The 11,698-nt window shown below is 41.3% G+C and overlaps 1 protein-coding gene across 1 annotated transcript in view; it reads left to right on the top strand.

Moving 5' to 3' along the window:
• Window positions 1-9,804, top strand: part of FAM171B (family with sequence similarity 171 member B) — a 35,210-nt gene extending 25,406 nt beyond the window's left edge. The window contains exons 5-8 of the mRNA XM_054277773.1: window positions 1,031-1,198; window positions 4,694-4,810; window positions 5,302-5,425; window positions 5,697-9,804. Coding sequence (XP_054133748.1) covers window positions 1,031-1,198; window positions 4,694-4,810; window positions 5,302-5,425; window positions 5,697-7,032 — 1,745 coding nt within the window. The 3' untranslated portion in view covers window positions 7,033-9,804. The remainder of the gene's footprint in view (window positions 1-1,030; window positions 1,199-4,693; window positions 4,811-5,301; window positions 5,426-5,696) is intronic.
• Window positions 9,805-11,698: the final 1,894 nt, after the last annotated feature.

Consider the following 11,698-nt stretch of genomic DNA (forward strand, 5'->3'; position numbering starts at 1 on the left):
TCTATTCCCAGTGGATCTGAAGCCATGAGGCTCTTAAATTCATCGTGGTGCAGGGAGAGGGCAATACATGGCTTATATTAAGTCATCATATCCTATTTTTTAATTTTTATTCCATTAAAGGCAGCATGTATACTGATATTTCGACAAAGATATTTTAAAATCTTTCTTTACTGTGTTTCACCTCTTTAAATGGAAGGCAGAAGGAAAGAAGCATAGGAGAATAAGCAGTGTTTATCCTCTTTGAGTTTTCCCTTCAATCTGTCTGGCATGTGTTTTAAATTATTCATAAACCCCTGAAGGAATACGCTTCCTTTTAGGGCAGGTGGAAGCTAATTGATATCTGATGTGCCAGGAGTTCTCTCACAACCAGCTCCTAACAGCCTGCATAGATTTAACATCATTCTGCTACTTAGTGATTCTGTTTCAGCTTCTCTCACCATCCTGTCAAACTGGGCATTCTGGAGCATTTGCAAACTGGTGAAAAGAAAACAAAGGAAAGAAACTTGCAGGCTGCCTTGTAAATGCAACATTTCCTCTGAGTGCTTTGACAAGCCTCATGATTAACTATTCAGTTAATTCTGGCTGCCAAATTAGAAAATTAATCCTTACAGGAGAGGTTCCATATGCTTTCACTTTAATTCAATGTTATGCACATTGTGATTATACCAAAATTCTTGCATGATCTGTATTTAACATCAGTTAGGGGCTTTGCAATCTGATGATCTGAGGGGAGAAACCCTTCCTCCCTCATCCCAAACCAAGTTGTGCCTCATGGTTAGTTCTATGGGCAGCACAGAGCCAAGATGTTGCAAATGTGTTTCTCTTATAGTTTTGGTATACAAATGACTCTGTTTTGTTTTAATGGTAAGTTGTTGAAAGCTCAGAAGAAAAGTAATGTTGATTTCTATTTGACCAAGTTGGTAACAGCTGACTGTGTGGATGAGGACTTGCTTTTAGTAGCTTAATTCTTCATGTATTTCTTTTAAAATAACCTGTGAAAGGAGAATTACAAGATATTTCTTGCCCTCAGGTTTCAAAAGCATGGAATTAACTCCTCTTACTGCCATATGTGTAAATGTTCTGTTGGCTGGGAAAGAAGTGAACATAAAGGGTCCCATTCAGGTTACCCTTCCTCTTCCCACAACTGCTGTAAAATCAGGAGATGCTGTACCTGCCTGGACCTTTGATATGAAAATTGGTAAGTGGGTTATTTGTTATTTTGCCTTCTAGCACATGCCTGTAGGTTTGGGCACAGTGATGACATTATTCTATGAGGTGATGGTCAATAGGTGGTCATTTATTTTAATGGGCTAGCTTGAATTGTTCAAAGATATTTCCCTGCTTTCGTTAATTCAAAAAGCTTTGGTAAAATTCATTAGCATTCCACTTGCCTGGATTTTTATTTTCAAGGGAGGCTGTGTTCACAGAACATATATTTTAGGTGATGTTAAATTTCAAGCCTAATTGTGTAATTTTGTGAATTCCTTCTTGCAAGAAAGCAAACCAGAACTGAAGGTTTGGATGCTTTGTCTCCTAGAGTGTAGCTCTAAAGATCCTTTGATGCTAGAACTGGGATAGATATTGCTTCAGTTAACAAAAACAATTCAGAAAGTGAAATGAAGGGGAAATAAGAGTTATCCAAGGGAACAACATAGTTCTTCCAGTATGCCAAGAGGAGGCCGGGGATTAGTCATTCTAAACCTTTTGTCATCCCTTCACATCTAATTTTAGTCAGGAGTGAGTAATGAGCTATGTCCATGTAACCCATTTAGCTGACCTGTATTAGGTGTGGGTGCATTAGTGTCCTGATTGTCCTGCATTGCACCTCACAGTCACCATCACCCTTGAAATGTGAATTTGTATTGAATATACAGGCTTGAAATGTGCAACTGAGTGAGGTCACATCTTGCCCTTACCAAGGCAAAAAGCTTTTGTTCAGTGTTTGGAAGTACAGGAGAGGAACACCAGCTTTAACAAAGTGTTGTTTACATGTTCAAGAAAGAAACTGATCACCTTAATGAAAACAAACCTGAAGAACATGGATTTGAATTAAGGATGTGCTAATAAAATTTGGCTAGGCTGTCTTGTGGGGAAAAAGTGAATAGGATAAGTTTTGGCATAGAAGATTAAGTCTGCATATACACTTAGAAGACTTTAGAGGAGTAATTGGTGGAAAGAGATGGCTTTTTAGAGGGTTTTAGTCTGAGGTGGTAAAATATCACTCAGGGTTTAAATTTCTTATTGCTACAGCCACTTTTGCCAGCTCCTGTGCTCATCCTGTGCTGAGGTTTTTTACCTTCCTAAACAAAGCTAAATCAACACTGTTGTTAAACAAGGAGTTGACAGAACTGGAGCAGCACAGGATGGGTTAGAATACAAACCAGTGTGAGGTGTTTATGTGGGGGTTGAGGGTCCTGCTCAGCATCCCTACATAGGATTGTTGGCCCTGGGAGTAAAGCAGGAGCCAGGAGCATGGCCTGCTGATCCAAACCCCAGTAAAACCAGCCGGTTCTTCCTCTCCAGTGGGATGTACTTTACAGAGATTCCATCAGGGCAAGCTGTTTGTAATGGATGCTCTCTGAGGTGTACTGTTCACTGCTGCTTGCTGAGGAGAGGGACAGAAGGATGGTGAAAAAGGACAGCAACTTTTGGGGCATAAATTACCTTGTGCTTTTTCTCCCATTTCTTCCTCTCTAACAATAAAAAAATTGCAATTGTATTCACCTTCTGGGTGTTTATTCTTCAGTATGTTTCTTTTATTTTTTTTTACCTTTGATCTGATACATGCAAAATGACTTTTCCTCAAGATAACTGAGTAATAGCAAGGTTTTTTTCAGTCAAGGTTCTGGTGAGTGAGGGCAGTGAACACTTCAGCTCTGCAGCAGGCATTGCAGAGCATCCATAAGGGGCAGCAAACCCCCATCTGAGCTGAGTGCAGAGCTCCTGCTGCACTCAGTAATGAGGCTCTGGCCTCCTAGGTGCTGCGTGTGGGATGTCCCCAGCAAGACACTGACACAATTTTTAACTCTGAAGTCCTTGGGTAATGTGCTATGACGGTAATCAGAGCTCTCATGTCAGCATTGATAGTGGCAAGGGAACAGGTCTGTGTGGGCTGACCCACATGCAGCAGGAAAATTATAGAAACTGCTTTCACAGGTCTGCCTGAGCAGTGCTCTTGGGGCTTACTCCAAGTGGAGTAGTACTGAGAGTTCCTGGAAAATGAGCTTTGGTAATTGTACTCAGCTGCTGTAAATGCAGAGTTTGTTCATCTGTATTGAGTGTGGCTTCCTTCTTATGAAATATTTTGCTGCATTAGCGATGAAAGTACTTTGTGGATTTTAATAGAATTACAAAAACCAGAGAGCTTGCATTCAACAATAAATTGAGAATTATACCCTTCTGCTTGAATGGCACTAAACCATAGAGAAAATGGGCTTACTCATGAATCACATTTAAATATTTTTTCTTAATACCAAGTATTTTCTATGTAGCATATTGGGGGAAGATGTAATTTGCTGAAAAGGACAGCAAACATTGTATAACTTCTTAGGTATTTTTTCAGTCAAGATGGAACTTCTGAAGACCTAGAAGTTTTTTTTTTGCCTTTTATACAAGGTTTGCTGGTATTACTCCTGACTCTGTACAAGATTTTCCAGGTGGCTGAGAAAGCACTTTCAGAGCTCTGGGTGGTTGCTGCTGCCTTTCCCCTCTGCCAGCCATCACAAGCACCAGGAGAAGGCAAATGCTTTATTTTCTCTGCATCTGTGGCAGGTGTCCCTCCTTATCTTTACCTCCTGTCTGGGAGATATTTACTTTTCCTTTGCTGAAAGATGGGTCCTGGAAGAAAATCAAATTGAAATTCATTTAAGTCCCAGCTTACACGAGTTACACTGTTTTCATTTGATTTTTTGAGTTTGATTATTGATGTTTTAAAAAAGCTGATGGTTCTATCTACTTAGTATTTGCAGGTTGAATATATAACGTTGGTTACATGAGGCTGTTTTCTGTCCTTAGAATTTCAAAAATGGCCCACAATAAACATATTTAAGTGAGTTAAGTATAGTTCTCTCTCTTCTCATGGATGCTTTATTAATTGTAGAAGCTGGCATACCATAATACCTTTCCTTTGCCTTGCCAAACAGATGGTGTGGAATCTGTGTCCTAACAATAGCACTTCCTCGGGCTAACTGAACTGTTACAGCCTCGGGGCAGGGAGGAGGAGAGAAACATTCAAGACAAACATCGTTTATCCTATTGTGGCTTAATAAGATTAAAATGTTTTCCCACTAAGTTCTGCTAGCTGATGTTGAACTTGTGTCCCTATGCATCAGTTACCTGCTCCCTCATTTTTTAAGTCTTGGCTTTCATGTATGCTGAAGGTCTTATAACAGGTTTTCTCAAATTATTTATGTGCATATCTGTGAAAGACAGTTATTAATAGAAAATGAATCATATTAAGTTTACTTCTGGTGAGTAATGTTGATGCTTTGTTTCAAAGTAAATGGCTGCAGATGGATGTCAGGAGAGGAAGTTTGCCTGTTTAACTAAAGCTGTGTAATAAACAGTGGCTGTCAGAAGTTCCAGCTTTTCCTGTCACCTTGTGTATTTTTGATAATGGCCTAAATGCTGGTGGTTTGAGGTGTAGAAGAACCCTGCATGGCATGTGCAATGTTTTGTCCTTTTTTCCCCCCAGGTGCTTGGGTGAACCGTGGGCTGGGAGTGGTGAAGGAGGTGGATGGCCAGTCAGTGTGGACATACACTGCTCAGCACTTGGGCTACTGGATTGCAGCTCCACTGCCTGGAGCAAGAGGTATGGCAACCATGGCCAAGCAGTTCCTGAGTGCCCCATGAGGCTGTCAGTTTGACTGCTTCATTTAACAGCAGGAAGGGAGAAGTGACATGCAACTTCACCACCTGGATAAATTTTGTTTGAGTCCTCATAGTGATTTTCTTGCATGTTTTGTAAATTCATAGGAAGGGATCTGTCAGAGAAACAGTGTGGCTAATTGTGAAAACACAGCACTCTCTGGCAGAGTGCTAAGTAGAAAATGTAGACCACTTTTCTGAGTTAGTTTGGACAATTAATACAAATATAATTTGTCTGGAATGAAGTAGATGTCATCGCAAGCCTTTAGTATGTGAGATGAACCTGTCATTTTTACCTAGCAAGGTGAAAAGGCAAGGATGAACATAACGGCATTGGAACACAAAATCACTGGAAAAGTACTGTTCAGTTTATTAGCTCTGCACATCATTTGGCTTTAAGAAATAATGCTTGTCTGGTTTTGTTTGATAATCTAGAATCCATTATAAGTGCTGTTTCCAAGGACATAACAGCCTATCACACCGTGTTCCTTACGGCCATACTGGGAGGAACTGTTGTCATTATCATTGGATTTTTTGCTGTTCTTCTTTGTTACTGCAGGTAAGCAAAAGAAGTTCCAAAAAGCTCATTATGAGTGGAATTTGAGGTTGATAAAATAGTCTTTTGAGGTTAAGACTTGTTTTCTTAGCTAAAATGTAATGTATAGCATAATACTTTTTTTAAATTATAGTTGTTACAGAACTTCATTTTAAATTAGTGATGTCAAATTACACCACAACTTCTTAACCAAAGTCTAACCTCCAGCTTTGGTAGTCAACAGTCCAGTATTTCCTAATATGCTCTGCAGTCACCTTGCTTCTCTTTTGCATAGGGATAAATGCCATCGGACACAGAAGAAGGAAAAAAACTCAACCAAGCTGGAAGTGATAAAAAAAGACCAGACAACATCAACAACTCACATAAATCACATCAGTGCTGTCAAAGGGACTTCAAAGCTGGAGGATAAGTCACAGTTATATACACCTAAGATTTCTTCATACAGCCCTCAAAGGAGGCTGTCCATGGACACAGAAGATGGAAAATCACAGGACAATTTTAAAATCTACTCAGAGGATGCTTCTTATCAGTCCTCCTGTCAGACTGGTCAGGCAGGAAATTCAGCCCATTCAGTGGAGCCCAGTGGTGGAGTGAGGCTTTTACAGCAGCCAAAGCACAGTAACAGTACTATTTCCCAGGCTCCTAGGGACATCCCAGACCAAAACAGGTACCTTTCACTGAAAGAGGAGATGTATGGGCTTTCCCATATCCCAGAACATCTAATGCATATTTATAATCAGCCTATTGCTATTCTTCAAACCTCAGACCTTTTCCACCCCCCAGAACAACTGCATCCTGCTAAATCAGCGACTTTGCCAAGGAAAGGGCAGCTGGTGTACGGCCCCATGTTGGAGCCCATGAGTCGGGACAGTTACATGCAAACACTCCCCAAAATGCCAGTGCACTCTCATCCCCAGCCTTCTGCCTGCAGAGATGAGAGCAGCGCCCTGAATGGTGAAGAGGGCTTGCCTTCCCAAGCATCCAATTGGGGCAGGTACACCAACAGCTTGCTGGAATCTGTCTCTGTTCCTGGGACACTGAATGAAGCAGTGGTAATGACTCCCTTTTCATCTGAACTTCAAGGGATTTCAGAGCAAACACTGCTGGAGCTCTCTAAAGGAAAACCATCTCCGCATCCTCGAGCGTGGTTTGTGTCCCTGGATGGAAAGCCAATTGCTCAAGTGAGGCATTCTTTCATAGATCTGAAAAAGGGCAAAAAAACTGAGAGTAATGATACCAGTCTGGACTCTGGTGTGGACATGAATGAGCATCATCCTAGCAGGAAACTGGAGAGAGAGAAAACTTTCATTAAAAGCATGCCACATTCTAAGATTCTTTACTTAGAAGATCTGGATCTGAGTTGCAGTGAAAGCGGGACCACTGTTTGCACTCCAGAGGACCAGGCTGTGAGACACATCATGGAAGGAGGGAACGGGCCCGTCCTAGAACAACATAATGAGGAAGGTCTGAGGAAAAAATCTCTGCCAGGAAGTCATGAATCTGGTATCCCTTCTGCTAAAAAAAGGGATAGACCACCTCTCATGAAAAGAGATAGCAAAACCAATATCTGGAAGAAAAGAGAGGAGAGGCCGCTTATTCCTATAAATTAAAACACAAAAAACACAATGTGCTTTGTGCTGTTGCTCTCCCTGCTGGTTGTTGATCTCTTGCCTGCTTCTGTAATTCTGCAGTGTTGGGTTTACAAGGGAAATGTTGTTTTCTAGTATCAAGAAAAGTTTCATTTTTTTTTAACATAAAGATTGAGTTACCAAACTTCAGCTGGGCAGCTGATATTCCATGTGAATTGAAAACAGAGAAATGCTACTATTAAACTTTTCCAGTTCCTAATTTTACTGGCAGTATGAGGAAGGCCCACATTTTACTTAGCCTGTCATTCTTGGACACACCTTTGGGAATGCACAGTGAGAAATGTAGGCACATGGTTTAATTTTTTTGTACTTGTTGCTAATGCAATAGTAGCCTAGTTAAAGCCATTCCTAGCCTTGTTCCTAACCAACCTGACCATCTGTACAGTATTTTATATGTGAACTTTTCTAGCTGTCTGTTACTACTCCTTTGTACAATGTGAAATGTTTCACCCCTTGGTCCCACGACACCAGCAAATGAGCTGTGCTGGATTTCTCAGCAGAGCTCTATAGCATTACTGCCCTCCCTGTGTGCCCATCCATGTGCAATTCCATACACCGTGGGGGAAGGGGAAGTGTACAAGTGTGGCCACTGCAGTTCAAGGTCCCCACTACCTTAAGGTGTTGCCCATCTGCTTTGTTAAGATGTGCTTTGTTGTGGCCTGTGGGTGTTCATGGGCTCTGAAGGGTCCATGTCCAGCAGAAAAGGACTGGTTCTGGTAGCATTTGGAGCTGCAGCTACTCCTGATCCCAGTGTCTTGTTTCGGCTTCTTTGTCAGTGAACATCTTCTCTTCTCTATGCTGTTGGGCCAGCTGTGCTCAGAATATAGCCTTGAATCTCTGCCTATTTATAAGTGAGGGTTTGGCCCATGATGAAGAAGTGTGCAAGATTAGACAAATTATGCCTTCGGAAGAGGTTCTTGAGCAGGAAAGCTTGGCACTGTTGCTTTTTATTTTATGTTTAAAACAATGGGAGATCATTTGAGGTTTATGTGCCTACATTTTGCCAGCCTGAGCTGCTTTTGTCTAGGTTTGCAGAGGAGTTAAACAGGCTTTAAAAGTTGGGGAGGGAGGGTTATGAGCATGAGACAGCAGATTGCAAAAATTTGGTCTATAATGCAACATAAATACTATTTATGACTCATCTTAGAGTTAAATTTACCAAAAGTCATGAATGCATGAATTGTAACTAAGATATGTATAGAGGAAGGAAAGGCCATCAGAATATTCTTTAATTTTTATGTTCATCTTGTCAAAGTCATCATTTCAACTTTGGCTAACAGAAAAATGGATGCATCTCTTAATGTGCTTCATATAGTGAACAGAATGTATTTCTGTGGCTTTGAGGCTGTTTCCCTGGTGAAATAAGTTCCAGCATTTTGGCTTTGGCAGTTTGATTATAAATCACCCTAAAAAAGGATTTATAAATATTTCCCTTAGAGCTTGGTTAAGGGTCTGTACCAAGACCCAGACATACAATGACTGTATTTGAATTGTGAGGTGAGTGGTGCTTGGTTGTCTGCCCTGTAGTGCACTCAAGAGTTGGGAGCTATCCTATGCAGCTGGGCTTCTGGGAATATTTACTCAGGAAATATTACTGTGAAATATGTCTGTGGTGTTGGGATTGTCAGTTGTCTGTTGCTGTTTCTAGAAGAATATGGAAGGTAACCAGGATGATACCAGCAATGCATCAGTCCAAAGTGAGCATTTGCTTCATGAACAAAATGTTCCTATTGAATTCATAAGTATGAAAGTGCAAATTAAATTTGAGATAGGTGTGTGTGTGTGGTGGGTTGGCTTTGGCTGGATGCCAGGTGCTCATCAAGCTGCTCTATTGCTCCCTGTTCCCAGCTGGATGGGGAGAGAAAATAAGATGGAAAACAACTCCTGGATTGAGATAAAGCAGTTTGCTAAGGCAAAAGCAAAAATTTGTGTGTGCACAAAGAGGAAAAAAATAGGTTTGTTCTCTACTTCTCATCAACAAGCAATGTGTGGCTGCTTCTTGGGAAGCAGGGCTTCAACACGTGTAGTGGTTGCTCCAGAAGGCAAACCTTGTAAATAACAAATACCCCCATTTCCTCCTCCTTTCCTTAGCTTTTATATCTGAGCTGGTGTCACATGGTATGGAATATCCCTTTGGTTGATTTGGGTCAGTTGTGTCCCCTGCCAGGATCTTGCCCACCCCAGCCTGCTGGTTGGCTGGGAATGTTGAGAGTCAGCACTGATGTGTGCCAGCCCTGCCCAGCAGTGGCCAAAACACTGGTGTGTTCTCAGCACCTTTCCAGCTCCCAGGGCAAAGCACAGTGCTGGGAAGGCTGCTGTGGGGAATGAACTCCAGCTCAGCCACACCCCATATCCAATGGGCATCACCATCACAGGTGGGAATCTCAGCTCCTGTGCCTGGAGCACCTCCTCCTCCTCCTTCAGCACTGACCTTGGTGTCTGCAGAGTTGTTCCTCTCACATGTTCTCACCCTGCTCTTCTCTGGCCACAATTACACCTGCACAATAACTCCTTTTCCTTCTCAAATCTGTTACCACACAGGTGTCACCATCATTTCTGATTGGCCCAGCCTTGGTCAGCAGCGCCTCTGTCCTGGAGCTGCTGGCATTGGTTCTGCTGGACATCAGGGAAGCTTCTGGCAGCTTCTCATCCCTGTAAACCTCCCCACCTGCCACTAACAAAACACATGGTGAAGCAACTGTCCCCTGCTGCAGCAGGTGTCCTGGAATTACCTGTGGGCCTGTGGGGGACTCACACTGGAGGCAGGCTGTGCCTGAAGCACTGCACCTTGTGGAAGAGTGAACCACGTTGGAGCAGTTTAGGGAGAACTGTTGCCCTTGAGAAGTACTCAAACTGGAGAAGTTCATGGAGAGCAGCCTCCTGTGGGAGAAACCCTGTGCTGGAGCAGGGGAAGGACTTCTGTCCTTGAGCAGTGGCAGAAACCAGATGTGATGGACTGACCCATTCCTGTGTCAGAAACCAGATGTGATGGACTGACCCATTCCTGTGTCAGAAACCACACGTGGTGAACTGACCCATTCCTGTCTCCCTGTGTCACTGTGGGGAGGAAGTAGAGCTGGGAAAGAAGGATGGGTGGAGGGAAAGTGTTTCTAAGATTTATTTCCCTTGTCATTATCCTGCTCTGGTTTTGTCAGTAATAAATTCAGTTAATATCCCCAAGGTGAGTGAGTCTGTTCTGCCTGTGACAGTATTCAGTGAGCGATCTCTGCCAGTCCTTAACTCAATTCAGGAGCCTTTCATTGGATTTTCTCTCCTCTGTCCATTTTTGGTAAGAGTGGCTTTGGTGGGTGTCTGGCATCTAACCAGGGCCAAATCACTACAGTGTGTAAATAAGTCTGTAATTAAATTGGCTTCAAGAATCTAAAAGAGGTTTAATTCATCTATTTCAGATGTGAAGATGGCTTGTCATATCAGCATGCCTTTGGTTCTCTTTCTAGGTAACAGGAATTTTGTTGTCCAATACCAAATACTTTTTCGCTAAAACTTTTTGGGTTTTTTTTAATGTACAGTTGTACTGGATTTTTTAATATGACTTTCTAGGCCCAGATATTGATCACTTCATCCTTTGCTGTGTTGTATACATTAGTAGGAATCAATTTATATATGCACATTTCTTCTGAAAGCTGCCCTTGAGGTTCAATATTGCCCTTTTTGCAGAGTTGCATTGGTTCTGATGGCTCCCTTTTCAAAAAGACATTATACATTCTGTTGAACATCATAGAAAATCCCTGACAACCTAATGGTTTTAAGGAATTCATATCAAGTTCATGTCTTTACTTGAAATTTTGTTCACTTACAGTAATATTTCAGATTTTTTAAATGCATTTTTCATTATATATACCAAAAAGACCTAATTTCTCAAACTTACTTGTATCATCAAAAAATATACAGACTACTATAAATGGCTTTATTTACATGAGTTCAAAGGAAACAAGTTTGGCGCTCCATTGTTCTCATTCTCTGACAGAGTGGGTGTCTGGTTGTTAAAGAAAAAGGATTAGAAATCCAACTCTATAAATTATTATGATTCAAATTCGTACAGAATATTTCTAAATATATCAGTCTTCACATTCCAACTGTATTGTTGGAATTTATGCACTGGAAAAACCTGTATTGCCTACTAGAGATTAGAATTCTTTTGGGCTTTAGATCATTTAAAGAAGGAGTTTGACTATGCTCAGCTCTAAAAATTTTAATTCCACAAAACATTCTATGTGATGTGTAACATGTGGAGAACACAGAATGTCACAGTGAAGTGTCACAAACTTATGGTTTTCCATATTTCTCTATATAATTTCAACATATGAATTTATAGGAGTCACTGAATTTATTTTTTAAGATTTTTTTTTTTTAGTTGGCTCTTTGTGGCATTAACAGACTGTTAAAATGCTGGTGCCAGAATTAGGCCTATACAAAAATTAGCAAGGATTTGTGGCACACAGCTCTTGGAAAAGCTGGGGAAGCATTCAGAGGTTTTCACTTCTTTGAATCTGGAGGTTTCTTACCTTGAGAATAAGAAGGGAGAAATGCCTGTGAGGACACAGGAGAGGGGAATGAATAAGGAAAATTGGAAAGGATACAGCTTCTTTCTGATGCTAGTTTGCAA

Source organism: Melozone crissalis, unplaced genomic scaffold (assembly GCF_028551555.1).
Source record: "Melozone crissalis strain CALT ecotype California unplaced genomic scaffold, PUWL_Pcris_2 ptg000023l_1, whole genome shotgun sequence".
In the NCBI taxonomy this organism is placed as follows: Eukaryota; Metazoa; Chordata; class Aves; order Passeriformes; family Passerellidae; genus Melozone; species Melozone crissalis.